The 24,688-nt window shown below is 33.7% G+C and overlaps 3 protein-coding genes across 6 annotated transcripts; 2 read left to right on the plus strand and 1 right to left on the minus strand.

Annotated features, from left to right (window-relative positions):
- The first annotated feature begins 417 nt into the window (after positions 1-417).
- LOC130933154 (patellin-4-like) lies at positions 418-3,710 on the plus strand. The gene is made up of 4 exons (XM_057862692.1): positions 418-1,872; positions 2,145-2,269; positions 2,451-2,592; positions 3,248-3,710. The coding sequence occupies exons 1-4, from the start codon at positions 991-993 to the stop codon at positions 3,518-3,520; spliced, it is 1,422 nt and encodes a 473-aa protein (XP_057718675.1). The 5' UTR covers positions 418-990; the 3' UTR covers positions 3,521-3,710.
- Positions 3,711-4,369: 659 nt separating this feature from the next.
- LOC130936491 (conglutin alpha 3-like) lies at positions 4,370-7,508 on the minus strand. Its single transcript, XM_057866567.1, is given in 9 exon segments — positions 4,370-4,615; positions 4,617-4,841; positions 4,940-5,187; positions 5,311-5,355; positions 5,440-5,484; positions 5,566-5,664; positions 5,911-6,394; positions 6,495-6,787; positions 7,217-7,508. Coding segments are annotated over 9 exon segments (1,977 nt in total).
- Positions 7,509-13,175: 5,667 nt separating this feature from the next.
- LOC130933366 (uncharacterized) lies at positions 13,176-24,116 on the plus strand. Of its 4 annotated transcripts, XR_009067687.1 has the most exons (5): positions 13,176-13,849; positions 13,921-14,013; positions 14,126-14,191; positions 14,266-14,411; positions 23,982-24,116. XR_009067687.1 is itself a non-coding variant. In XM_057862957.1 (4 exons), the coding sequence occupies exons 1-4, from the start codon at positions 13,759-13,761 to the stop codon at positions 14,349-14,351; spliced, it is 354 nt and encodes a 117-aa protein (XP_057718940.1). In that variant the 5' UTR covers positions 13,176-13,758; the 3' UTR covers positions 14,352-14,840. The 4 variants fall into 4 exon arrangements, 3 of the variants coding, with proteins under 3 accessions (XP_057718940.1, XP_057718941.1, XP_057718942.1); XM_057862957.1 differs by lacking the exon at positions 23,982-24,116 and having other exon boundaries at positions 14,248-14,840; XM_057862958.1 differs by lacking the exon at positions 23,982-24,116 and having other exon boundaries at positions 14,266-14,840.
- Positions 24,117-24,688: the final 572 nt, after the last annotated feature.

The raw sequence follows: 24,688 nt of genomic DNA on the forward strand, positions 1-24,688 counted from the left end.
TTAGTGTTGTCCTCATCATTTCTAATTTGTTTACTTCTTATTAGGGTAAACTCATGAGTACTTATTTTAAAATTTGTTTAGATTTATTTTTAAAATTTTTTTATTAAGTAAGAAGTATATGTTCTTGGTCAATTAAACAGATTTTTATATTCAATTTTGTTATTTTTATACGAATGATTGAGATTTAAAAGAATAATTTTACTAATTATGTTAGCTATACATATATATATATATATATATATATATATATATATATATATATATATATATATAATTTTCAAATTGGCTATACATATTTAAGAAAAAAAAAAGCTTGTAACTTGACAATTTATTTATTATTTTTAATAGCAGGTGATTTTCTTAAGAGCGTTGCACTTTTTATTTTATTTAGAATGTAGGTCCTTTCATTTTTCAAGCTTTACGGGACAAAATCAGTTATTTTATGAAATATAATATATACGCAATGAAGCCAGCATTTAATGGTTACTTTGATACATGCAAACTACCAATTTGCCAACTTTGTTCATAGGGAGTTGAACCGTAACAGGATATAGCATGGTTATTTATATCATATAAATTGTTAAATTTCATTATTAGATATATCATTCTAAAAAAATAGAATAGAATAAAATAACGGTGTTGGCCTCTAAGTATTTAGACATGTATGCCGGTGAAATCCAATGTTGGAGCCACCGCAGATGTGCTTATATCTCAGACACTATTTTTGGCGCCACTAAACTAACGGTTGAGACTTGTTGAAACTCAAGGCATTCATCCATCCATCACTCAACATTAATCTTTCTTTTTCACATTTTTGAAAAATTGAAGAACCCCTTTGTTTCCAAAGGGATTAACAACATCAACATCAACGTTTTCTTATCCAATTTCCCTCCTCTTCTTTTTCTTATCCTTCCTCCAACCTCCCCATCCTAGTTTCCCGGCATATACTCGGGTTTTCGCCAGAAAACCCGACCGCAGAGGAGAGGACACATGACAGCCCTGATGGAAACAGATGGTTTCAATGAAGAAAATGGAGATCATAATAGCATCAACGATACCCTTGTTGGTGTTCCATTAGTCTTCATTGACAATAATAACAAGAAAATCCTCATGGAAAAAGAGCTTCCCAATGAGAAACGAGCACCCCTTCAAGAGGACCAAGATTCTTCAAGCACAGAACAAGAACTAGATCAAGATCTTGGTGGCAATGATGAAGATATGATACATGACCCTGTTGAGATGAAAGTCAAGATAAAAAAATCACTGCTCGAATTCCGGGGCAAAGTGGAGGACGCCATCCTTAGAAACTACCTCTTAGGGGAGGGCTCTAAGAAGCTCACACCAGAAGAGCTTAAGGACATATCCTTATGGGGTATCCCTTTGCTTCCAAGCAAGGGTCATGAAGGCACTGACATCATTCTCTTGAAGTTCTTGAAGGCTAAGGACTACAAGGTCTCTGAAGCATTGGACATGCTCCAGAAGACCTTGAATTGGCGAATTGAGAATCGCGTCGACCGCATTCTTGACGAGGAGGATCTCGGCTCGGAGTTCGAGCATGCCAGCTTCTTGAATAGTAGGGACAAAGAAGGGCGCCCTGTTTGTTACCATCTCTATGGTATTTTCAATGACAAGAGCCTTTATAAGAAGACTTTCGGGACACAGCAGAAACGTGAGAGGTTCTTGAGGTGGAGGATTCAACTTATGGAGAGGGCTGTGAGGAAGCTATGCTTCAAAGAAGGAGGTGTTGATTCAGTGATTCAGGTCTATGATCTTAAACGTGCATCTCCACAACGGATGAAGGAGCTTGAATCAATAAGCAAGCAAGCTCTACTCTTGATTCAGAACTACTATCCTGAACTTGTCTGGAAAAATGTCAGTATATTTTTTCATTATTTTACCCTGAACTTGTTTGGGTATGGCCCTTTTTCGAACCTTGCGTTAACGCCGGATGCTTGTGCACTGAATTTATTTTATCTTTCTGATATGTGTCGTAAACATTCAGCAAACGATTTCACGTTAGCTGTCTTGGCTTGAAGTTAAATTGTTTCTTTTATGATATACAAAATCGTTTGATTTATATAGTTGACCTTTTTTTATTAAAAATTTGAGTTATTATATTTAATTAGTTATTTATCTTTTGGCAGATAGTACTACATGCTCCATTTTGGACGTACACCTCTCAGGTGCTATTCTCAAGGTTCATGAGTCAGAGGAGTAAAAAGAAATTCATCCTAGTTAGGCCACAAAGGATCACAAAGACACTTCTCAAGTAAGTGTGCTAATTCCTGATCCTGATCCTGATCTTAAAAGTCTTGCTTTCATTAAAATCTTGCTGTTCAAGATCTTCTAATGTAATATTGATTTATTTGGTTAACGTTGTTTTTGTTTTATAAATTCCGCAAAATAAAAACTTCGAATATTTTCTAAAATTCTTATTTTCTTTGTTAAAGATTTGTTGACCCAGAACAGCTTCCAGTAGAATATGGAGGTCTTAGGAGGGAAAAGGACCCAGATTTCTCACCTGAAGATAAGGCTGAAGAGCTCCACATAAGAGGAAATACAGTTTCTACGGTTGAATTTCCAGTCAGTGAGGTACTCAACATCAAATTCTGATAATCTTAAATATCTTTTGTTTCAAATTAAATTTTAATGCATATAAAAATAAGTTTTGTAAATAGTTCATAGTTTTAAATTGCTAATATGACAACAATACATGATAGAAAGTCTTTGTAACACATTTTCACCGGTTCATAAATATCGTCCTTGAAAAATAATTCATTTTTAAAATTAATCACAAAAGATTTTGTTAGTTATGTTAATTCATGAAAATACAATTATAAGTCAAATCGATTACAGTTAGATAATCACATACTACGTTAAGTACACATGTCATCATGACATAAAAATATTAATCTTACGTGTTACAAAATAGTTGTATCTTAACATGACATGTCATTATTCTAATCATTTTTTGACACGTGGCATAATTTGCTATGTCATCATGCCAAACGGTATCTAACTTGACATGACATGTTATCATTTAACTAATGAAAAGATAAAGTTTGACTTACAATTTTATTTTTTAAGAACTAATATGACTAACAAATTAAAATATTTTCGGAATCAATTTTAAAAACAGATTGTATTTCAAAGTCGATTTCGAGTATTAACTCTAAATATTTATGGTACTAATAGATTTTATAATTAGTTATCATTTTGATTGTTTTTTGAAATATTTTTGTATCAGTCTGGAGTGACAGTAACTTGGGATGTAACTGTGCTTGGATGGGATGTGTCTTACAAAGAAGAGTTTGTCCCAGATGATGAAGGGTCATACACTATATTGCTTCAAAATCAAAATAGGCTTGGTGAGAGTATTAGAAACTCCTTTTACATCAATGAACCTGGGAAGATAGTCCTAACTATTGAAAATGGCAACTACAGGAAGAGGAGAATGTTCTATAGATCTAAGACTAGAATCACAGTTCCCATGTTCATCTTGCTATCTAATAGTAGTTAAACCATTGAGGGGGTTCTTCCATTTTGATTTGGTGGATGAAAATTGTATATTTCCTTTTCAACTTTTTGAGAGAAACCAAGCAACCATATAAACAAAAAATTGATGATATGGCAGAATAGAACAAATTTACTATCACAGGCTAACATGTATCTTCCCAAATCCCAAGTCACTTTTGCAGAAAATAACATTATTGACAACCTATATGAAAAATACTACTTTTGCACCTTTAAAGGCTTAATTAAACCAAATTAGCACAAATGTTAGTTCATGATTATTTTAGAGTGAAATATTTGTATTTGTATGTTTATATCCACATACATGTATGTTTGCATCTTACAAATTTCTTTTCTTTAAAGTAAATACTTTTTCGATCTTTGACTATTTATATGAGAATAAAGCGTTTTTTCACCTTTAAAAATTTTTAATTAATCATCAATCATCCAAATAATTGATTTAAGTGCTTTTGTAAACGCCGACCTAACAATGTATTAGGAACTGTTTAGACAAATAATAAGAATCATTTAAATCAGTTACTTAAATGAATGTACGTGGACTGATTAAGAATTTTTAAATTATAAATGAATATTTTATCCTTCAAACAAATAGTTAAAAAAAGCTAAAAAGGAATTTATTTATTTTTATTTTGTAATTTTTTTACCTCTAAATTTGAATTAAATCACAGAGCTATGAAATGAGAACAGATTTCAGAAAGTCACTTTTTTATTATTATAGAAACTAATACACATCACCACTAATACATAGACCAAGAAAGAGGCTCAGATAGGCACATAAGTTAGGCCTAATCCTTATTTTAACTCGAAGTTCCTAACAACATCCAAAATTTATTTACTATATTATTATTGAAGATGGCCACCATAATCTAGAACCATCATTATTCTTGCTATCAACTTGAGCATTATTATTATGATTAAGGTTGATCACGACGTTGAGGCCCATACTGGGAATCATAAGCAGCGACCAAAGGGGTCTGGTTTCCATTGTATTTGAGAGCACTGACTTGATGATTTCGAAGGCCAAAAGCATTGATGAGAACATCAGCGGGGATTCCCCTAAGCACTTGCTTGAGGTGGCTGATTGAAGCACGATCAGCAGTTTTGAACGCCACATACTCAAATCCTTCATTCCCGGCTTGCTTACCCACAGCGAAGTTCTGCGGCACCAGCAGAATCTGTCCTTCCCTTAGAACACCATTGAACACCGCGTTGCCTTGGGAATTCACCACCTGGATCCTTCCTTCCCCTCTTAACCCATAGATTATGCTGTTTGCGTTGTTGTTCCAATGGGGACTGTATATGCCATTCTATATGTACATTCATACATTCATAAGTTTTGATTTGACTTGACAAAACAATGTTAATAACAAGTAATTGAATGTAGAATGAACTCAATATTAGTTACCCTGTAGAGGAGAACGTGTTCCGCACTGAGTTGGAACCATCTGAGGATGGGGAAGGTCAAGCTGTTAGCTGAGCTGATGCGGCCGGCTGCAGGGTTATAGAAATCAGCACGGGATGGTCGGGCAATGTCCTCAACAAGAGTCGGACTGCATAGTGTTTCCTCCACTCCGTTTCTTCCTTGTCCTTTTGGACGTGATGACCACCGTGGTCGTCGATCGTCATCATCATATCCTTGTCGATCATCATCCTCTAGAATATATTTAAAATATTATACTTTAATACAAGATATATATATATATATATATATATATATATATATATATATATATATATAGATACTGTATTAATATATTTTAATAATCTTGTAATTACCTGGACGACGCTCGTCATCATCGTATCCTCGTCGATCGTCTTCATCTAAATATATTTAGAATATTATACATTAATACAAGATATATATATAGATACTGTATTAATATATTTTAATAACCTTGTAATTACCTGGACGACGCTCGTCATCATCGTATCCTCGTCGATCGTCTTCATCTGAAACATATTTAGAATATTATACATTAATATATATGAGATATATGTTATATTAATATATTTTAATAACCTTATAATTACCTGCACGACGGTCGTCGTCATCATGCCTTCTTCCTTGTCTTTTTGGACGTGATGACCTCCGTGGCCGTCGATCGTCTTCCTCTCCTTCTTCGTATTGACCTTATTAAATAGAGAAAGTATTATAATATTAATACGAGAGATATATAAATATTTCATATCGCGTAATATTCTAAACAATAATGTTAGGTAAATAAATACTGTTACATAATAATTTAACATTAATAATTTAATATATTATGATTATATACTTATTACGTCTAATATTATTTAATTATTTTTACAATAATAAAAAAATCAAAATAAAAATTTTTTGTACCGTAAATATATTCTAATAACATTATTTACCTGGACGACGGTCGTCATCATCGTATCCTCTTCCTTGTCCTTGACGTGAACCCCGTGGTCGTCGATCGTCTTCGTCTCCCTCTCTGTATGGATCTTGTCTATGTGGACGACGGTCGTCATCATAGTCATATCCTTTTCCTTGTTTATCCCGTCTTCGTGGTTGGCGTTGTCTTTCTTCTAGTTCATCTTCATACTGTTTTCCTTCTCCCCAGCGAGGACTTATGACGTCTCTGAATCCTCCCTCCACTCTCACGATTTGGTCCTTCGTCTGTTCTGGCGGGTTCTGGAGTATCCTGGCTATCTCCTCATCCACGCCGAAAGCATGCGCTAGTAGTTGTGTACTGAATCCACTCAAAACGTTGTTGCCTTCTTCCTCCCCTTGTGAACCATACTCATCTTGCTGATGCTGCCCATGCCTGCGTCGCGTCTGTGGTTGTTGCGTCTCTGGATGCTCTTCTTCCGGATTTCCAGCTAGGTAGAATCTCTTGAACCAGCAAATACAAATATTTTAGATGAAGAATGTCATCATCATCACCTAAATAAGTATATCGATATCTATAATCAACTCAACATTAGTTACCTACCCTTGGAGAAGGATCAAGTTGGTTATCCAAGTTGCTGGTGTCAAGAAGCGTGATGGCAACAATAGGCTCATTTCCATAGTTAAAGCTCCAGTAAGGAACTCCTGCCGGGATTGCAAGGAGATGACCTTGCCTGAAGTGGTAGATTTTGTGGTGGCTATCACCCTGTTGTTCTTGTTCTTGTTCAGACTCTCTCTTAATAACAATACGTTGTCGTCTGTCCTCTCTAGACTGCGACTCAGCCTCTTCATATGTCACAGGGCATCCAGGTAGTGATACTCCAAAGACTCCATTGCCTAAATCCACAGTTAATATATAAAATTAGTTACAACAAATTATAGAAAATTAACATGTTTATGTGAAATATCTTATGAAACTACTTTGAGAAGAAGTATAAGGACTAGCAATTTTTATTATTATATTGACCAGTGACCACCAATTTTAGTTAACACATATTCTGCTGTACTGGTTCATTTTATAAAAATATAAAATAAGCTGACGATTAAGTACCGGATAAAAAGAATAAATTGTGTTGACTTTATTATATTATTGACTATATTTTCTGAAAATATAAGTCAATAGAGAAAATATATTTCTCACTAGTCTTGTAAATGAGAAATTTTGATAGATACTATATCATAAACCCATTTTTCATAAAATTTTAACGTGATATAAAGAATTACATGAATTCTTACAAATGTAATAATATGAAACAAAAAGCAAACCTTGGGCGATGAAAATGAGCTGGGGATAATTGGCGTAGGAAGGCAAGTGGAAGCCGTTAGGGAAGATGGTGCGCTTCAGAAGCGTGACACCGGCGCACCTTAGCTCCGGGTGGTTCGAGTTCCATGTCTCGGTGATGCCGCCTTCGGACTCAATCCGGTTGTCCGGCGTCAAAGCATTCAGTCTGTCGAGCTGGCATTCATTGAAACTCTCTTCAAGCCTCGTTCCAAAGCATGCACTTGTGAGGAACACCAAGCAAACACAAAGTGAGAGCCTAAACGGCCCAATCACCATCTTTGTTCAAAGAACTAATTCAATTGGAGAAGAGGGAGTGTATGTTGTTGAGAGAAGATAGCGAGTCCTTAGTTATTTATAGGGTTCATAGAGAATGTGCGTGAGTGACACGTCAATGCATGCATGGCTATGAAACCCTTCATTTCTTACACATATATAATAAGGTTTGGCCTTCACACTCTGCTCTTCTTCATCCATATCTATGGAACTTTGTTTGTATTATATTGCATGATGAACCTGGCCAACATACAAGGCATCATGCACTCATTATATTCATGTTCTCCGCGTCTCTTTTAATTTCTGTTCTGCACTCTAAAATAACTTAATGATAAGTACTTCTTGTCTAGCTCCTTTTCTATATATATGTATGCCACAACACAACCATTATTTATGTTTTATTTAATTTAGGTTTAATTATTTTATTAGTATCTATAATTTTATTACATTTTTTAATTAGATTTTTATATATATATTTTTAATTAGATTTTTATTTTATTTTTAATTTTATAATTAAATTATTTTTAATATAAAAAATATTAAAAATTAATTGAATATTTTTTACAAATTAAAAATATTTAAAATTAAAAAGTATAATTAGATTTTTGATCACATATTTTTTTAAAAAAATATTCTATTAATTTTAATATTTTTAATATAAAATAACTTAATTATAAAATTAAAAGCTTAATAAAAATTTAATTAAAAAATATAAAAATTTGATTATAAATTTGACAAAACTCTAAGTAACAACAAAATAATTAAACCTTTCATTTAAAGTTACTTGTTTATTTGTTTTAAGAGTAAGTCTCTTGTTTTATTTATTTTAAAAATTCGTCCATCTATTAGGTAAAATTAAATGATTGAATCCTAATGCTTCATGCATATGAAATTTCAAATTTCTATAGGTTTACTAGGGTTAGTTGAACTCTAACAGTAAAGTTTCACACAAAAATTAAATAAGAAAATAAATAAGAAAAAAAATAATTAAATGTTATAGGGTACTGGTAAGACATTCTTCTTTTTATCTTGGTCCATTATAGTATGATAATCCTTATTATTTAAATTATTTAATTTTATAGGTTCAATTTATTCTTCTTGACTATTACGAACCTTACGTAAAATTTAACCCTTTTTTTAATTTGATAGTAACATTTTACTTAATAATATATCACAGATGAAATCAGAATTAAAATACAGTATCTTTCTTTCATATAAAGATACTCATATTTCAATCAAAAATATTATTTATATATTAAAATTAATTATTAATATATTTATGTATAAATATATGTAATTTAATTTATTGTTAATATATATTTATATTTTAATATTTATTTATAATAATAACTAACTTTAATAATTAATTTTAGTGTATACGTTACATAATCATATTTTAATTAATTAAACTATAAAACAAATTAAGGATACATATAACATTTCAGTGCAGAATATTTGTACAACACTAGCAGAGTAGTGTTGGTGTAGTGTTAGTGATATTTATTTAGAGTATTTGCTACATGATTAGTAAATATCATTATTTTTAGTTAGTAATAATTTATATTTATATTTACAGATATTTTATACATAAAAAATATATAATTTATATTTATATTTATTAAAATTTTATACACATAAATCAATATAATTTATACTTATATTTATTAGAATTTATATATATAAATTAATAAAATTTATTTATTAAAAATAATTTAATATTTGTGTTGACTAAATAATAATAAAAAATATTAAAAATTATTAGTCTCCAAAAATTATTTATTTATTTATTAAAATTTTTAAAACAAAAAATAATTATAATAGACCATAGGGATTATTAACGAAAAATAAGGAAGCAATAGGTAAAATTTCACCAACAATATTTAAGAAATAATAAAAAATAAAGTCAAACAGTCTAAAATTACTTTATTTAATATTTATTAATTATTATTAAAATAATTATATAATTATAAATATAATAAATATGTGATTATTAATTATAAATATTTTATATATAAAATTATAAATACTAAGTTAAACAAAATATTTTAATTATTATTTCTATCATTACTAAATTTCAAACATGTTTCCATATGCCCACACGACCCAAAGATTTTACTTCATCAATCTTTGTGTATATTAGTAGCTATTAATGGGTAATATTATTCTGTCTGTTATGCTACTTTTTTATTATTTATTATTTTTGGGATGGTTAATAATTATAACTTATAAGCAATTTTAAGAATGCTGAGAATATGGGAAAGCATTGCATCGTGTACGTACTTCCAAATTGGTTAACTTTGAACCGAAATTTTATAGTTGATATAGAAATTAAATAACAATAGCTGTAAGAGTAAGAAAGAAAAAGAATTTCTAAGTGAAATGCAAAAGGAATTAGAAAGGGAAAAGCATAGGTAGATAATGAGAAGTTGAGAATATTAAATAATGTGAATAATAGAAATGTTGGATGTTGAATTTAATAAGTATGCAGATAATTATATTCATTATTTTTAATTAGATGGTTATTTCGTTTAATTTGATTTACTCATACACAGTTAACAATTTACTAGATATGCAGATGATTATCATAATGTTAAGGTTTAGGAGGTAATTTAGGGATGAAGTATTTTTTTACTTTATTGGGTTAATTTTAGAGTTCATTGTTCATATTATTTATAAAAATTATTGTCTACCTAGTAAAATCAATTAAAAAGTATTATTTTTCATTCATTGTTTGCACACTAGAGTAAGAGTATATATATATACAGAAGCTTCCACTACTAACCTAACTAACCCTACTCCTTATAACAGAATTATTTAAAAATATTATTTGAATTAATTGAAAATTGCTTAACTAATCTTATTAGATAGAATCTATTTTTTTCTTCTTTTTATGACAGATTTTTTTATATTCTTTATATATGTTAATACCCCCCTAAACTCATGATGGTCTGATTGCCAATCTAAGTTTGCTCTTGAATTTGTCAAAATTAGCTAAGGACAAAGGCGTAGTTAACACATTCGCTATTTGTTGTGTGGAGGAAATGTGAGTAACAGCAATGGAGCCTTTTATCACTTTATCTCTGACAAAGTAGAGATCCAACTCAAAGTGCTTGATTCGATTGTGTAAAATTGGATTATAAGCAAGCAGCACAACTGAAATGTTATCACAAAACACAGTGGAAGAAGGAGCAGAGCAGGATTGGTGTAGCTCAGTAAGAAGGTTTTGGATTTATAGCAGCTATGTGAATACTGCTGCAAGGGCTCTATATTCTGCCTCGGTAAACTTCTGCTTATCGTGGCTTATTTGCTACATTTTCAGGACACCAAATTTGATCTAAGATACACACAAAATTCTGTAGTAGACTTTCTATAATCAAGATCATTCGCCCAATCTGAGTCTGAAAAGACAGTAAATCTCAAGTCAGTGCATCTGTGAAATTGAAGTGTAAGGTCATCGGTACCTGCTAGATAACGCAACACCTTTTTTTGCTGCAATTCAGTATTCTTGACATGAGTTGGATATGAACTGACTTAGTTTATTAACAGAGAAATTAATGTGAGGTCGTGTAATAGTTGCAAACTGTAACCCTCCCACTATGGAACGATACAAGGTTGAATTTTCAAAGAGAGTTCCAGCATTGGCTATTAATCTCAGAGAGCTTACCGTAGGTGTACTGATTGGTTTTGAATCCTGCATTCCAGCCCTCAAAAAGTAAATTGTGAATATAGTTTAATTGACATAAAGAAAGTAAGGAATTGGAATGCTTGATAGCTTCTATTCCCAAAAAGAAATTCAGATCCCTAGATCTTTTAATAAGAAAGTGGAATGTAATTTAGTAAGCACAATTTTAATATCTGTTTTATTATCACTAGTAACAAGCATATCATCAACATAGATGAGAATGTAAATAACAGAATTAGTAGTAAATCGATCTTGTGAACAGTGAGGGATAAGATTTTGTAACTGTAAAACCAAAAGACTGAAGAGTAGTAGTAATTGTTAAATAGCAAGCTCCTGGTACTTGTTTAAGACCATAAATAGTCTTGTTGAGTTTACAAACTAATTTAGGACTGAAATTAATGAATCCTGGAGGTTGAGTCATAAAAATAGTTTCATGTAAAGTTCCATTCAAAAAGGCATTGTAAAAATCATATATTTGTATTTTCCATCCTTTAGATAAGGCAAGAGTCAGAATGATATGAATGGTAACAGGTTTTATTACAGGAGAGAATACTTGATTAAAATATATTCCTACAGTTTGGATAAAATCCCTAGCAACTGATCTTACTTTATGTCTTATAACTTCCCCTTTGGCATTTTTCTTGACAGCAAAAATCCACTTGCAGGTGATAATTTTTTCATTTTCAGGGAGATCAACTAAGGTCCAAGTATTATGATGTAATAGAATCTTATATTCAGTAAGCATTGCTTCTCTCCATAAAGGATTCAGAAGAGCACTTCGAAAACTTTTTGAAAGTAATTCAGAGTCAGGTATATAGTTTATTAGAGAAATGCTTACCTGAAAAGTCTTTGATGGTTTGCTACCTGTTTTAGACCTTGTCTGCATAGGGTAATATTGTCTGAAGGAGGGATAGGTGAAAAATTCTGAGACAAAGGTAGTACAGCTTCTATAGAGGAAAGTGGTATAGAATTTTGCGTAGCTGGAATAGTCATGGTTGACTGTGAGCTTGGATTTGTTGAGTGTGAGAGTTGATTTTCTTCTCTATTAGTAACGTCAGCATGCTTGTCCAAAGAAGGAGTGAAATGCATAGGAATTGAACGAGGTAGAAGGATGGCAGGATCAATGGATGAAGGTGGAATGATTGCAATCTGAGGCAAAAATTCTGTAACTGTAGTACTACTAACATCAGAATCTTAATCCTTATTATTATGAAGAAAAAATGAGAGAGAAGGAAAGTAGTTTCATGGAAATTAACATCCCTAGAGATAATTATTTTTCCATACTTTGTGTTAAGAATCTATATCCTTTTTTATTTAAAGAATAACCAAGAAACAAACAAGGTTCAGATCTATATTCTAGCTTATGCACATTATATGGTCTAGTATGTGAAAAACATATGCAACCAAACACTCTTAAAGAAGCATAATCAGGTTTGTTATGAAATAACAATTGAAAAGGTGATTTATTTCCTGTTACATATTGTAAGACCCAGAATTTTTGAAAAAAGACGATCATAAGCTAATTTTAAATTTAATATTTTTGTAGCTTTAATTTCAGAAAATCTTTATTAAATATAATTAAAACAAGTTTCGATTAATTGAATTTGAAATAGATTAAGATTATTATCCAATTTTACAATTATTGAATTATTTTTTATATTTAAATGATAAAGTTGGTAGTTACGAAATAAAAAGATTTTCATATGATTTGAACTAAATAATTAATATTTTAAAATATTAACCGTTGTTTTGGAAAATAAAAAAATTAACTATATTATTTTCAATTATTGAATTTGAACATTTTATTAAAAATAATTTGTGAATTTGATGAACAAATAGTATTTTATATATTATTATTATTGGATTAAAATTTATTTCTAATTACTATATTATCCATATTTTTATTTGAAATTACCTAAACTAGCCTAACCCTAAACCTAACCCAACACCCGCACACACCCACCAAACCCTAGCCCCACCCAAACTCACACAGCAGTAGCAGCTGCTATCAAATGAGACAAAAAAGGAAAGAATGGATTACGAGGAAACGGGAAGAAGCTGAAAGGGAGAGAGAGACAGAGAGCTGCGGCAGGAGAGGAAGAGAGGGTCGGGCCAGCACCGGTGGGACTCGCCGTCGCCGCCGAGCAGCTCGCCGCTCGCCGCCATCGTCGCTGGTATGATGCGGAGGAGGGAGCCAGAGGAGAAGAAGGACGACGCCATTCCTCATTGTGACCGAAGCCCGCCACCGTCGCATCGTGGTCGTCCAGCTGCTGTTGCTGTTGCGAGGGAGAGGACCGCCTGAGGAGGGGAAGTTGCTGCTACCGAAGACGCGTGCTGGAGGAGCTGCGTCCTGTCGCCGCCATCGCGCTAGTCATCCCCACTGCCATAAATGGGGTCATTGCCATCGCCCTGAATTCTGGCGTCGTACACATCATCGCCGGAGGGCCAGAACGTGATGGAGGGGAGAAGCCGGCTCCGCCACTGCCTTTCACTGCTGCTGATGTCCTGCTGCCGCCGTGCCGTTCAGAAGAAGGCCGTCTAGTCACAGAGTGAGAGAGAGAGAGAGAAAGCATGGGAGCAGAGGAGAGAGAGGGGAGACCTGCGCCGTTTCTGCTGCTTCTGCCACTCGAAATCCTGCTACCGTTGCTGGAAAATTCTGTCGGTAAGGGTTTTAAGTTGGCTCTTCTTTTCGTTGAGTTTCCGGGAACCTCATTGTCGCTGCATGTTGTTCAGGTCAATGCTGCCGCTTGAGGTGGCTGCTGGGCTGCCGCCGAACTAGTTTGGAGACCGGAGCTGTTTTACTTCAGCTGTTCTTTCTTCATTTCGGTAAGCGTTTTAAATTTGAAAACCCTTTAGTTATTGTTCTGTTATCGTACGCTGAGATTTGTGGCACAAATTGCTATAAGATTGAGTCTCAGTTATTATTTTTTGCGAGTAGAGTCGTTGTGGTTGCTGAAAAAACAGTTTGGAGCTAAAGTTACGGCTGCTTTGCTTTGTTATTTCAGTAAGTAATTTCTCTTTCGAAAGCCCTGCATTAGTGTTCTATTTCGTGTAATAAAGCATTTGCGATGTTTTTAGGAGTTAGAATCCGAATTTACTTATGGCGTTTGAAGCTGTTTCTGCTTTTGAGAGAGCAAGTAGAGCCGAGGTTTTGGTTGCCGTGAATTCGGGTTGAGGCAAAAAGAGCTCTCTGAGGCGTTTGGGCTGTTGTTTTGCGTATTGAGGTAGAGGACTTTTAGAAAAACATATTTTATATACTGGAATTTTTATATATGGATATTATGTGGTAAAATTATAGCCTTGAGTGATTGTATAAGTCTTATGTGATGTTAATTATCTTGGATGGATATAATTATATGTTTGAATGGATTATTGTTTGATTTTGATGAATGGATTGTTGCTGACTGTTCTTTAAAGCTTTGGAAATGAGTTTAATCGGTTGATAATGGTTTGATCTTGAAACGGTTTCCTTGAGATATGAAAATGAGGTGATTGTTGAATTTAGCTTGCTTTTGAATTGATTTTGGGTTTTGAACCGTTGAAAAGGATTGTGGTATGGTTTAGTTGAGACCCGAACCGGGTGGCAAAGTCCAAGTTTTAGAGGAGATGCTGACGAAATTTCTATAAAAATCCTAGACTTTGTTTGAAAGGTTATTTAGAAAGGTTTGGATTTGAAAAATTGTATTATTTGATTTATTAAGAAAATATTTATGTTTTCGAGCTTAATTTTTTTAGGTAAACTATATGTCTTGAGTTCGACTTATTTAGAAATGAATTATTTTACCATTTGAATCATTGAAGGAAAGTATTATGTTCTAATATCTATTTTAATATAAAAAGGACCTTTGCTTTTGGTTAGACTTAAAGATTTCGTTTAGAGGAGCTTTTAGTGATTTTAAAAGAAATTGGACTTTGACTGAATAATTGCGTTTGTGACATTTTGGAAGAAGTCAGAGAATTGGTTTTAAGGAAGAACCTGAGAGTGGTTTTAATTTAAATGAATCGGTTCCGTTTCAAGTGAACTGACTTTGGATTGGGTTGGAACTTGTGACTTTATATGATCCGGTTTTATAATAAACTCTGTTTTTATTTGCTTAAACCAAGGATATATGATTTTAAGAAGTTCAATGAATTTTAAGAAAATGAGATAGGTTGCCCTTCCCTAAAGTCTTGAGACTCGGCTGAGAAATTTTATTATCGAATCCTATATTAGGATGAATGATTTTGAATCCTTCAAAGGAGATTTTTAATTTGGCCTGGTTTTGGAATCTTGGAAATATGATGCTAAGGGTGACTTTGTTTTAGAAAAGAGAAAGTTACATTTGAGAAAAAGTCGATATGAGCCTGAAATGATTTATTAAATAGGGATTTTAAAGCCAAGATTGGAAAGGATTAATTTTTTTAATTCTTTTTTATTCCAAAGAAAAGTGTATTGAGAAAAGTGATTTATGGCTTGAATGATGATTTTATGAATTTGATGATGTTGGATGGCTGAAGTGCTATTTTGTTATGAGACGGAATGGCTGTGTATGATAATGAATTATGGCTGATTGCGGAATACGTTATGAGCCGGATGGCTGACTATGAATCATGAATTTAGGCCGGATGGCTGAGATGAATGTTGATTTATGGTTGGGAATAAATGCATATATGCTGAGTTATTGAAATTGTGAATGTTGCACTTCCAATTATCTGAGATACAATTTTTCCTGGGTAGAAGCAGTGGCTAGCCACCACGTGCTCCAGGTTGAGACTCGATACTCTGCTGACCCTATGTCGTAAGTGTGGCCGGACATTGTGAAAGTTTCGGATGAGCTCCCTCCTGTGAATAAACACTAGTGAGGGTGTTGGATGTGATTTATGATTATGATTGTGAATAACTTGAGTTGGGGATGCATGACAGAGGGACTGTCCAATGGTTAGCTACCAAGACTTGTCGGGTTGGCTTTATAATTGACAGATGATAACATCAGCCACTAGGACAGGCATGCATCATATACATCTATGTGACATTGTTTGGGTGTGCATATTGTATTTGGGTTGCCTTTGTGATTACTTGTGATTAACTGCTAATTGTTTTACTTGTAGTAATTGTTTGTTTGTTCTTGAACTTTCCTATTTGTGTTTGCGACAGAGACTCTGTTGGACTGTGGTGATTGGTTGTTGTTTGGGTTGTTTGGGCCTAGAGCCGTGATTGATCATGAGGTGGGCCGAAGGCCATGTCTGGTTGATGTTTCTGATTTGGAAAAGTATGAAAAACTAATTTGGTTCAGCATAGATGAATCTCTTGAAAGGCTTTTGAATTTTTAAGAAAATGGACAGCTCCTCTTTCAGAAAAGATTTTAGATTTTCCTGTTATAGTAAACCTTTCCTTTTGAAAAGATGTATAAGGCGGTTATTAATCTCTGGAACGGTTTACCTTCACGTATCCTATTATAGTAATTTCCAAAAACCCTCTACTGAGAACCCTTTCGAGGATGATGTTCTCACCCCCCTACAAATTTTCCCTTTCAAGTTATGGACGCAGAAGTCACGAAGAGCTTATCTAGTTGTTGTCGTGATATTTTGTATTACTTTAGTTATTATTTTTTATTCTCTCGCCTTTATCTTTTTACATTCTGTAAGAGGGATAGGAATTGTACTGGTTAATGCTTGCAAACTTATTTAATATATATATATATATATATATATATATATATATATATATATATATATATATATATATATATATATATATATATGTATGTACTCTTTGAGAGTTTTTGTAAGTTGTATTGTATGTATGGATGTACGTTTCATAACTAAAGTATTTTCGCAGCGGTATTGTGGTTTAAAGTTTTAAACAGGCTCATATTTTAGTAATTAAATAGTATAAGAGTCGTCGTAATATCCGAGCTATCAACGTAGCGTAGCCAGAAGCGTGATTTTTGATAGTTAGGTTGTTACGTTATGGTATCAGAGCAGTCTTTCCTGTAGAGCCTGAGGAATGGACCGACTATGCTTCAATTGCATACTCTGAGCGTTTGTCATGTAATAGGTCTTGTTCGGATAACAAGAATTAGAGCTTTATGCACATGACGGTCTATCTATTAATGCCATTAGCCTTGCATTGCATAATTCTTGATATTAAGTTTGGCCGGCTTAATACTAGTAAATTATGTATATGAAAGTCCTAATGGGTTATCATAGATGATATACGAGTTTTGGGTAAAGCGAATCGTGGGTTTTGGGAACGTTGGAAACTATTTCTCGAGGCTATTCAGTTTTGTGTCTTGAATTCTGTTCGAGTCGACTTGTCCTTTCATATCCTAACTTGAAGTTCTTGTTTGCTAATCCTTTTGAAAGGTAGTTTAATTTTTTTTAACTCTATTCCTCTATTCATATGCATTCTTGTTTGATCTTGATTGCATATGCTTGTTTGAAATCCTTGTTCCATCTATGTTTCTCTGTTTGAGTTCTTCTTCTTGATTCACGTATTTTTTGATATAGCTTCGAACTTGTCTTAATGTGCTGTGCCTTTTAACTCCTAATTCCGAGTCAATTCTTAAAGAAATTGTTGATTTAGTTTTTCTCTTATTTGACAGTGATTGCAGCCAATTTTGAGATTTTTATAAAATTGCTATTGATTCGATGTACACTTGTCCATATATAAAACTTTGAAGATTCCTTATATAGTTTAACAACTATTTATTTCTAATACCTCGCCTATACTTTTACTGGTTTACGAAACTACACTTACATTAAATAGAATCTGACTTTCTAATAATTTTACTACAGTTCCAATGCATATCTTTGTTTGATTATGTATTTAGGTATTTTTCAAAATTCTGGAAAGAAAGGGTCTTTCGCTTTCATTCCGGTTGATTTTCGTTTGATAAACTTCACTTAATTTATTTTGATTTGAGTTTATTTTAACACACTACATTGTTTAAGCCATTGTTGTTCTTTAGAAAATGTTGGACTCATAGCTTTTCTCTTATGAACGGACTCGTTCCTTCTTAAGCTTTTCATCTCTATGAATGTCGAGCTTGATCCTGTTTTCAATCATTCTTCTACCTCTTGTGAGCACTACTATCAATCTCAGCTTCCCTTCTCTTGTGAATCTCATCCTTACATGAGTCAGCTTGATTTATTTCAATTTCGTGCATCGTTTATCCTCTCATTGTTTTGCCAAAGTTCTTAGCCAAAGATTATTCTCCGAAAATTGCTATTGATGAGTTGATTCCCTTTTAGTACGTCCTAATCCTCTTGAATATTCTTGTGAGGTGGTGATTTCAAGTATACTGTCGGAGTTTCGTTTTGAACTTTTTAAAGACGTTTTGATTCCTCTTTAAGGATATTATAAATCAATTTTTTCTGTTGCTTGATTGTGATTGAAACCATTGCTCAATTTTTAACAAAGTTGTTTTAAAGTTGGCATGCGCTATTTTAAATGAAGTTTGAAGAGCTTTCTTATTTAGTAGAAACCTGTCCATTTGTAACGTACTACTTATTTCCTGTACCAACTTATAAGCAGATTCTTACCTCAGAATTTTTTTTCTAAATAGAGTTTAATTTTCTCTTTCGTCCTTGCTATAATTTTTATACACGCTTGTTTGAATATGAACTTTGAGAATTTTTGAACAAGCATTTGATTTTCTTCTGAGTTTTATGATTACTTTTGGTTAGGTTGTGCACCTAACTATCTTTCTAAAATATTTGAGGAAATATTTTAGCTCTTAGCCAAACCTGTGTGCATTTTGTTTTTTAAAACTCTACATAATCTACTTCAACATGAAATTGTATTAAAGTAAAGCCACATTTATGCTTTTGTTACTCTCTTGAAGAATGTTTGTTGTTTAAGTTTCTTTTAGACTGCGAAGTGATTTTCCGCAACTTTTCGATTCTTTTATGAACAATGTATTTGGAAGTATTTTTAATCGTGCTCTTGAGTGTTGTGAGCTTTGTTTTGGGTTTGAGATATTCTTTTCTATAAGCCTCATACTTCTTCGACTCAGCCTAAAGTTGTTCAAACTAATGCGCTGATTTTCTTCTTATTGATCCTATTGAATTTCTTTGATCCAAGGGTTTATCTTTGGAGTTGTCAATTGATTTAATTCTAGAAAACTTCCTTGCTTGAGCATCTTTGTTTACCTGGAATTGCATACACTCTTTCAAATCTATGAGTATTATCCTTGACAATGGTCTCTCCTTTCAAAAATCTTGTATCCTTCTGAGTATACTCGAGAATTGTTTTGATGTCACGTGTGACCTATAGACGTAGTAATGTGATACGTTAGTTCTTTAAGACGTGATATGTGTATATGGAAGGTGAAGCGGTAGGTGTGCAACGTTATGAGTTGTGGGTGTTTTGTTCCTTGCGAACGGGTTAGCGGGTGTTAGGCTTATGATCGGCTATGGGGATTGTAAAGTATTTAATGGAGTTGGGAGGCTGAAGTTTTGAAGTGCGTAGGAGATCTAAGAGATGACGTTATAGCCGTTGTTTTAATACCAACCTGTTTTGGTAGCCTTTATGTCACATTAATTACCGCTTCGTTTTGTGAACGCCTATCTTGATTGGCACCCTATTTTGTTACCTCAAGTTTTTGTAAAATCTTGAGATCATATGTCCTTTTACATCGAGCCTATCTGGTATCTTCTGCTTTACACCGTACTTTATTCCTATATTTAAATCTTATGGTTATTCGGTACTTGAACATTTATGCATATATGCTAAGATTTCTTACTTTTCTAAAAGTATTTAAAAGTACTAAGACTATGTATTGTCTTATGTATTACTTTAATTTTTGAGGACAAAAATTTTTATAAGGTGGGTAGAATGTAAGACCCAGAACTTTTAAAAAAGGACTATCATGAGCTAATTTCAAATTTAATATTTTTGTAGCTTTAATTTCAGAAATTCTTTATTAAAGATAATTAAAACAAGTTTCGATTAATTGAATTTGAAATAGATTAAGATTATTATCCAATTTTACAATTATTAAATTATTTTCTATATTTAAATTATAAAGTTGGTAGTTACGAAATAATAAGAATTTTATATGATTTGGACTAAATAATTAATATTTTAAAATATTAATACTGCTATTTTGGAAGATAAAAAATTAATTATATTATTTCCAATTATTGGATTTGAACATTTTATTAAAAATAATTTGTGAATTTGATGAACAAATAGTATTTTATATATTATTATTATTGGATTAAAATTTATTTCTAATTACTATATTATCTATATTTTTATTTGAAATTACCTAAACTATCCCTAACCCTAAACCTAACCCAACACCCACACACAGCCATCCCTAGCCACACCCAAACTCACACAGCAGCAGCAGCTGCTATCAAATGAGACAAAAAAGGAAAGAAGGGGTTAGGAGGAAAGGGGAAGAAGCTGAAAGGGAGAGAGAGATAGAGAGCTGCGGTAGGAGAGGAAAAGAGGGGCGGGCTAGCATTGGTGGGCCTCGCCGTCGCCGCCGAGTTGCTCGCCGCTCGCTGCCATCGTCGCTGGTGTGACGCGGAGGAGGGAGCCAGAGGAGAAAAAGGACGACGCCGTTCCTCGTCGTGGCCGAAGTCCGCCGTCGTCGCATTGTGGTCGTCCAGCCGCTGTCGCTGTTGCGAGGGAGAGAACCGCCTGAGGAGGGAAAGTTGCTGCTGCCGAAGATGCGTGCTGGAGGAGCCGCGTCCTATCACCGCCATCGCGCCAGCCATCGCCGCTGCCGTAAATGGGGGTCATTGCCATCGCCCTGCACGCCGGCGCCTTGCACATCATCGCTGGAGGGCCAGAACGCAATGGAGGGGAGAAGCTAGCTCCGCCACTACCTTTCACTGCCGCTGATGTCCTGTCGCCACCATGCCGTTCAGAAGAAGGCCATCCAGTCACAGAGTGAGAGAGAGAGAGAGAAAGCACGGGAGCAGAGGAGAGAGAGGGGAGACCTGCGCCATTTCTGCCGCTCGAAACCCTTCTGCCGTCGCCGGAAAATTCTGCCGATAAGGATTTTAAGTTGGCTCTCCTTTTTGTTGAGTTTTTGGGAACCTCATTGTCGCTGCATGTTGTTCAGGTCACCGCTGCCGCTTGAGGTGGCTGTCGGGCTGCCGCCGAACCGGTTCGGAGACCAGAGCTATTTCAGTTCAGCCGTTCTTTCTTCGTTTCGGTAAGCGTTTTCAATTTGAAAGCTCTTTAGTTTTTGTCCTATTATCGTATGCTGAGTAGAGTCGTTGTGGTTGTTGAAAAAACAGTTTGGAGCTAAAGTTGCGGCTGCTTCGCTTTGTTATTTCAGTAAGTAATTTCTGTTTCGAAAGCCGTGCGTTAGTGTTCTATTCCGTGTAAAAAAGTATTTGCGATGTTAATGGTTCGAGGAGTTAGAATCCGAGTTTACTTGTGGCATTTGAAACTGTTTCTGCTTTTGAGAGAGCAAGTGGAGACGAGGTTTTGGTTGCCGTCAATTTGGGTTGAGGCAAAAAGAGCTCTGTGAGGCGTTTGGGCTGTGGTTTTGCGTATTGAGGTACATGCCTTTTTAGAAAAAACATATTTTATATACTGGAATTATTATATATGGATATTATGTGGTGAAATTGTAGCCTTGAGTGATTGTATAAGTCTTATATGATGTTGATTATCTTGGATGAATATAATTATATGTTTGAATGGATTATTATTTGGTTTTGATGAATGGATTTTTGCTGACTGTTCTTTAAAGCTTTGGAAATGAGTTTAATTGGTTGATAATGGTTTGATCTTGAAATGGTTTCCTTAAGATAAGAAAATGAGGTGATTGTTGAATTTAGCTTGCTTTTGAATTGATTTTGGGTTTTGAATCGTTGAAAAGGATTGTGGTATGATTTAGTTGGGACCCGAACCGAATGGCAAAGTCCAGGATTTAGGGGAGGTGCTGCCGAAATTTCTATAAAAATCCTAGATTTTTTTTGAAAAGTTATTTAGAAAGGTTTTGATTTGAGAAATTGTATTATTTGATTTATTAAGAAAGTGTTTATGTTTTCGAGCTTAATTTATTTAACTAAACTACATGTCTTGAGTTTGATTTATTTAGAAATGAATTATTTTACCATTTGAATCACTGAAGGAAAGTATTATGTTCTAATATTGATTTTAATATAAAAAGGACCTTTGCTTTTGGTTAGACTTAAAGATTTCGTTCAGAGGAGCTTTTAGTGATTTTAAAAGAAATTGGACTTTGACTGAATAATTGCGTTTGTGACATTTTGGAAGAAGTCAGAGAATTGGTTTTAAGGAGGAACTTGAGAGTGGTTTTAATTTAAATGAATCAGTTCCGTTTCAAGTGAATTGACTTTGGATTGGGTTAGGACTTGTGACTTTATATGATCCGATTTTATAATAAACTCTATTTTTATTTGCTTAAACCAAGGATCTATGATTTTAAGAAGTTCAATGAATTTTTAAGAAAATATGATAGGTTGCCTTCCCTAACGTCTTGAGACTTGGCTGAAAAATTTTATTATCGAATCCTATACTAGGATGAATGATTTTGAATCCTTCAAAGGAGATTTTTAATTTGGTCTGGCTTTGGAATCTTGGAAATATGATGCTGAAGGTGACTTTGTTTCAGAAAAGAGAAAGTTACATTTGAGGAAAAGTGGCTATGAGCCTGAAAAGATTTGAGGGGGATTTTAAAGCCAAGATTAGAAAGGATTAATTTTTTTAATTCTTTTTTATTCCAAAGAAAAGTGTATTGAAAAAAAGTGATTTATGGCTTGAATGGTGATTTTATGAATTTGATGATGTTGGATGATGGAAGTGCTATTTTGTTTTGAGTCGGAATGGCTGTGTATGATAATGAATTATGGCTGATTGCGGAATACGTTATGAGCCAGATGGCTGACTATGAATCATGAATTTAAGCCGGATGGCTGAGATGAATGTTGATTTATGGCTGGGAATAAATGCATATATGCTGAGTTATTGAAATTGTGAATGTTGCACTTCCAATTATCTGAGATATGAGTTTCCCTGGGTAGAAGCAGTGGCTAGCCACCACGTGCTCCAGGTTGAGACTCGATACTCTGTTGACCCTATGTCGTAAGTGTGGCCGGACACTATGAAAGTTCCGGATGAACTCGCCCCCATGAATATACACCAGCGAGGGTGTTGGATGTGATTTATGATTATGATTGTGAATAACTCGAGTTGGGGATGCACGACAGAGGGACAGTCCAATGGTTAGCTACCAGGACTTGTCGGGTTGGCTTTATAACCGATAGATGATATCATCAGCCACTAGGACAGGCATGCATCATATGCATCTATGTGACATTGTTTGGGTGTGCATATTGTACTTGGGTTGCCTTTGTGATTATATGTGATTAACTGCTAATTGTTTTACCTGTAGTAATTGTTTGTTTGTGCTTGAACTTTCCTATTTGTGTTTGCAATAGAGACTCTGTTGGACTGTGGTGATTGGTTGTTGTTTGGGTTGTTTGGGCCTAGAGCCGTGATTGATCATGAGGTGGGCCGAAGGCCATGTCTGGTTGATGTTTCTGGTTTGGTAAAGTATGAAAAACTAATTTGGTTCAGCATAGATGAATCTCTTGAAAGGTTTTTGAGTTTTTAAGAAAATGAACAGCTCCTTTTTCAGAAAAGATTTCAGATTTTCCTGTTATAGTAAACCTTTGCTTTTGAAAAGATGTATAAGGCGGTTATTAATCTCTGGAACGGTTTACCTTCACGTATCCTATTATAGTAATTTCCAAAAACCCTCTACTGAGAACCCTTTCGAGGGTGATGTTCTCACCCCCCTACAAATTTTCCCTTTCAGGTTATAGACGCAGAAGTCACGAAGAGCTTATCTAGTTTTTGTCGTGATATTTTGTATTGCTTTAGTTATTATTTATTGTTCCCTCGCCTTTATCTTTATACGTTCTGTAAGAGGGATAGGAATTGTACTGGTTAATGCTTGCAAACTTATTTAATATATATATATATATATATATATATATATATGTACTCTTTGAGAGTTTTTGTAAGTTGTATTGTATGTATGGATGTACATTTCATAACTAAAGTATTTTCGCAGCGGTATTGCAGTTTAACATTTTAAACTGGCTCATAGTTTAGTAATTAAATAGTATAAGAGTCGTCGTAATATCCGAGCTATCAAAGTAGCGCAGCCGGAAGCGTGACTTTTGATAGTTAGGGTGTTACACATATGAAGGCATACGATTAATTACATAAACTGAAGTTGCAAAAGCCTCATTCCACAGAGTAGGAAGGGAGATAGTAGCTAAAAGAGCTAGAGCAGTTTCAACAATATGCCTTTTCTTTCTTTCGGCTATCCCATTTTGTTGTGGAGTATGAGGACAAGTAAGCCTATGTGTAATACCTTCTTGGGCTAAAACATCTGTAAAAGTCTTAGACAAATACTCTCTAGCATTATTAGTTTGTAGAGCTTTTATAAAATGTCCAAGTTGCTTTTTCATTTGAACTTTATATAGTTTAAACACACTAAAAACTTGTGATTTATTG

This window comes from Arachis stenosperma, chromosome 6 (genome assembly GCF_014773155.1).
Source record: "Arachis stenosperma cultivar V10309 chromosome 6, arast.V10309.gnm1.PFL2, whole genome shotgun sequence".
NCBI classification, from domain to species: domain Eukaryota; kingdom Viridiplantae; phylum Streptophyta; class Magnoliopsida; order Fabales; family Fabaceae; genus Arachis; species Arachis stenosperma.

Bases quoted from the DNA above. Each gene is read 5' to 3' on its own strand.
- LOC130933366 (XM_057862957.1), top strand. From the start codon at position 13,759: ATGGGAGCAGAGGAGAGAGAGGGGAGACCTGCGCCGTTTCTGCTGCTT. The intron at 14,014-14,125 runs GTAAGCGTTTTA...TTTTGCGAGTAG, and splicing joins GCTGTTCTTTCTTCATTTCG to AGTCGTTGTGGTTGCTGAAA. The intron at 14,192-14,247 runs GTAAGTAATTTC...CGTGTAATAAAG, and splicing joins TGCTTTGCTTTGTTATTTCA to CATTTGCGATGTTTTTAGGA.
- LOC130933154 (XM_057862692.1), top strand. From the start codon at position 991: ATGACAGCCCTGATGGAAACAGATGGTTTCAATGAAGAAAATGGAGAT. The intron at 2,270-2,450 runs GTAAGTGTGCTA...TCTTTGTTAAAG, and splicing joins ATCACAAAGACACTTCTCAA to ATTTGTTGACCCAGAACAGC. The intron at 2,593-3,247 runs GTACTCAACATC...TTTTTGTATCAG, and splicing joins TTGAATTTCCAGTCAGTGAG to TCTGGAGTGACAGTAACTTG.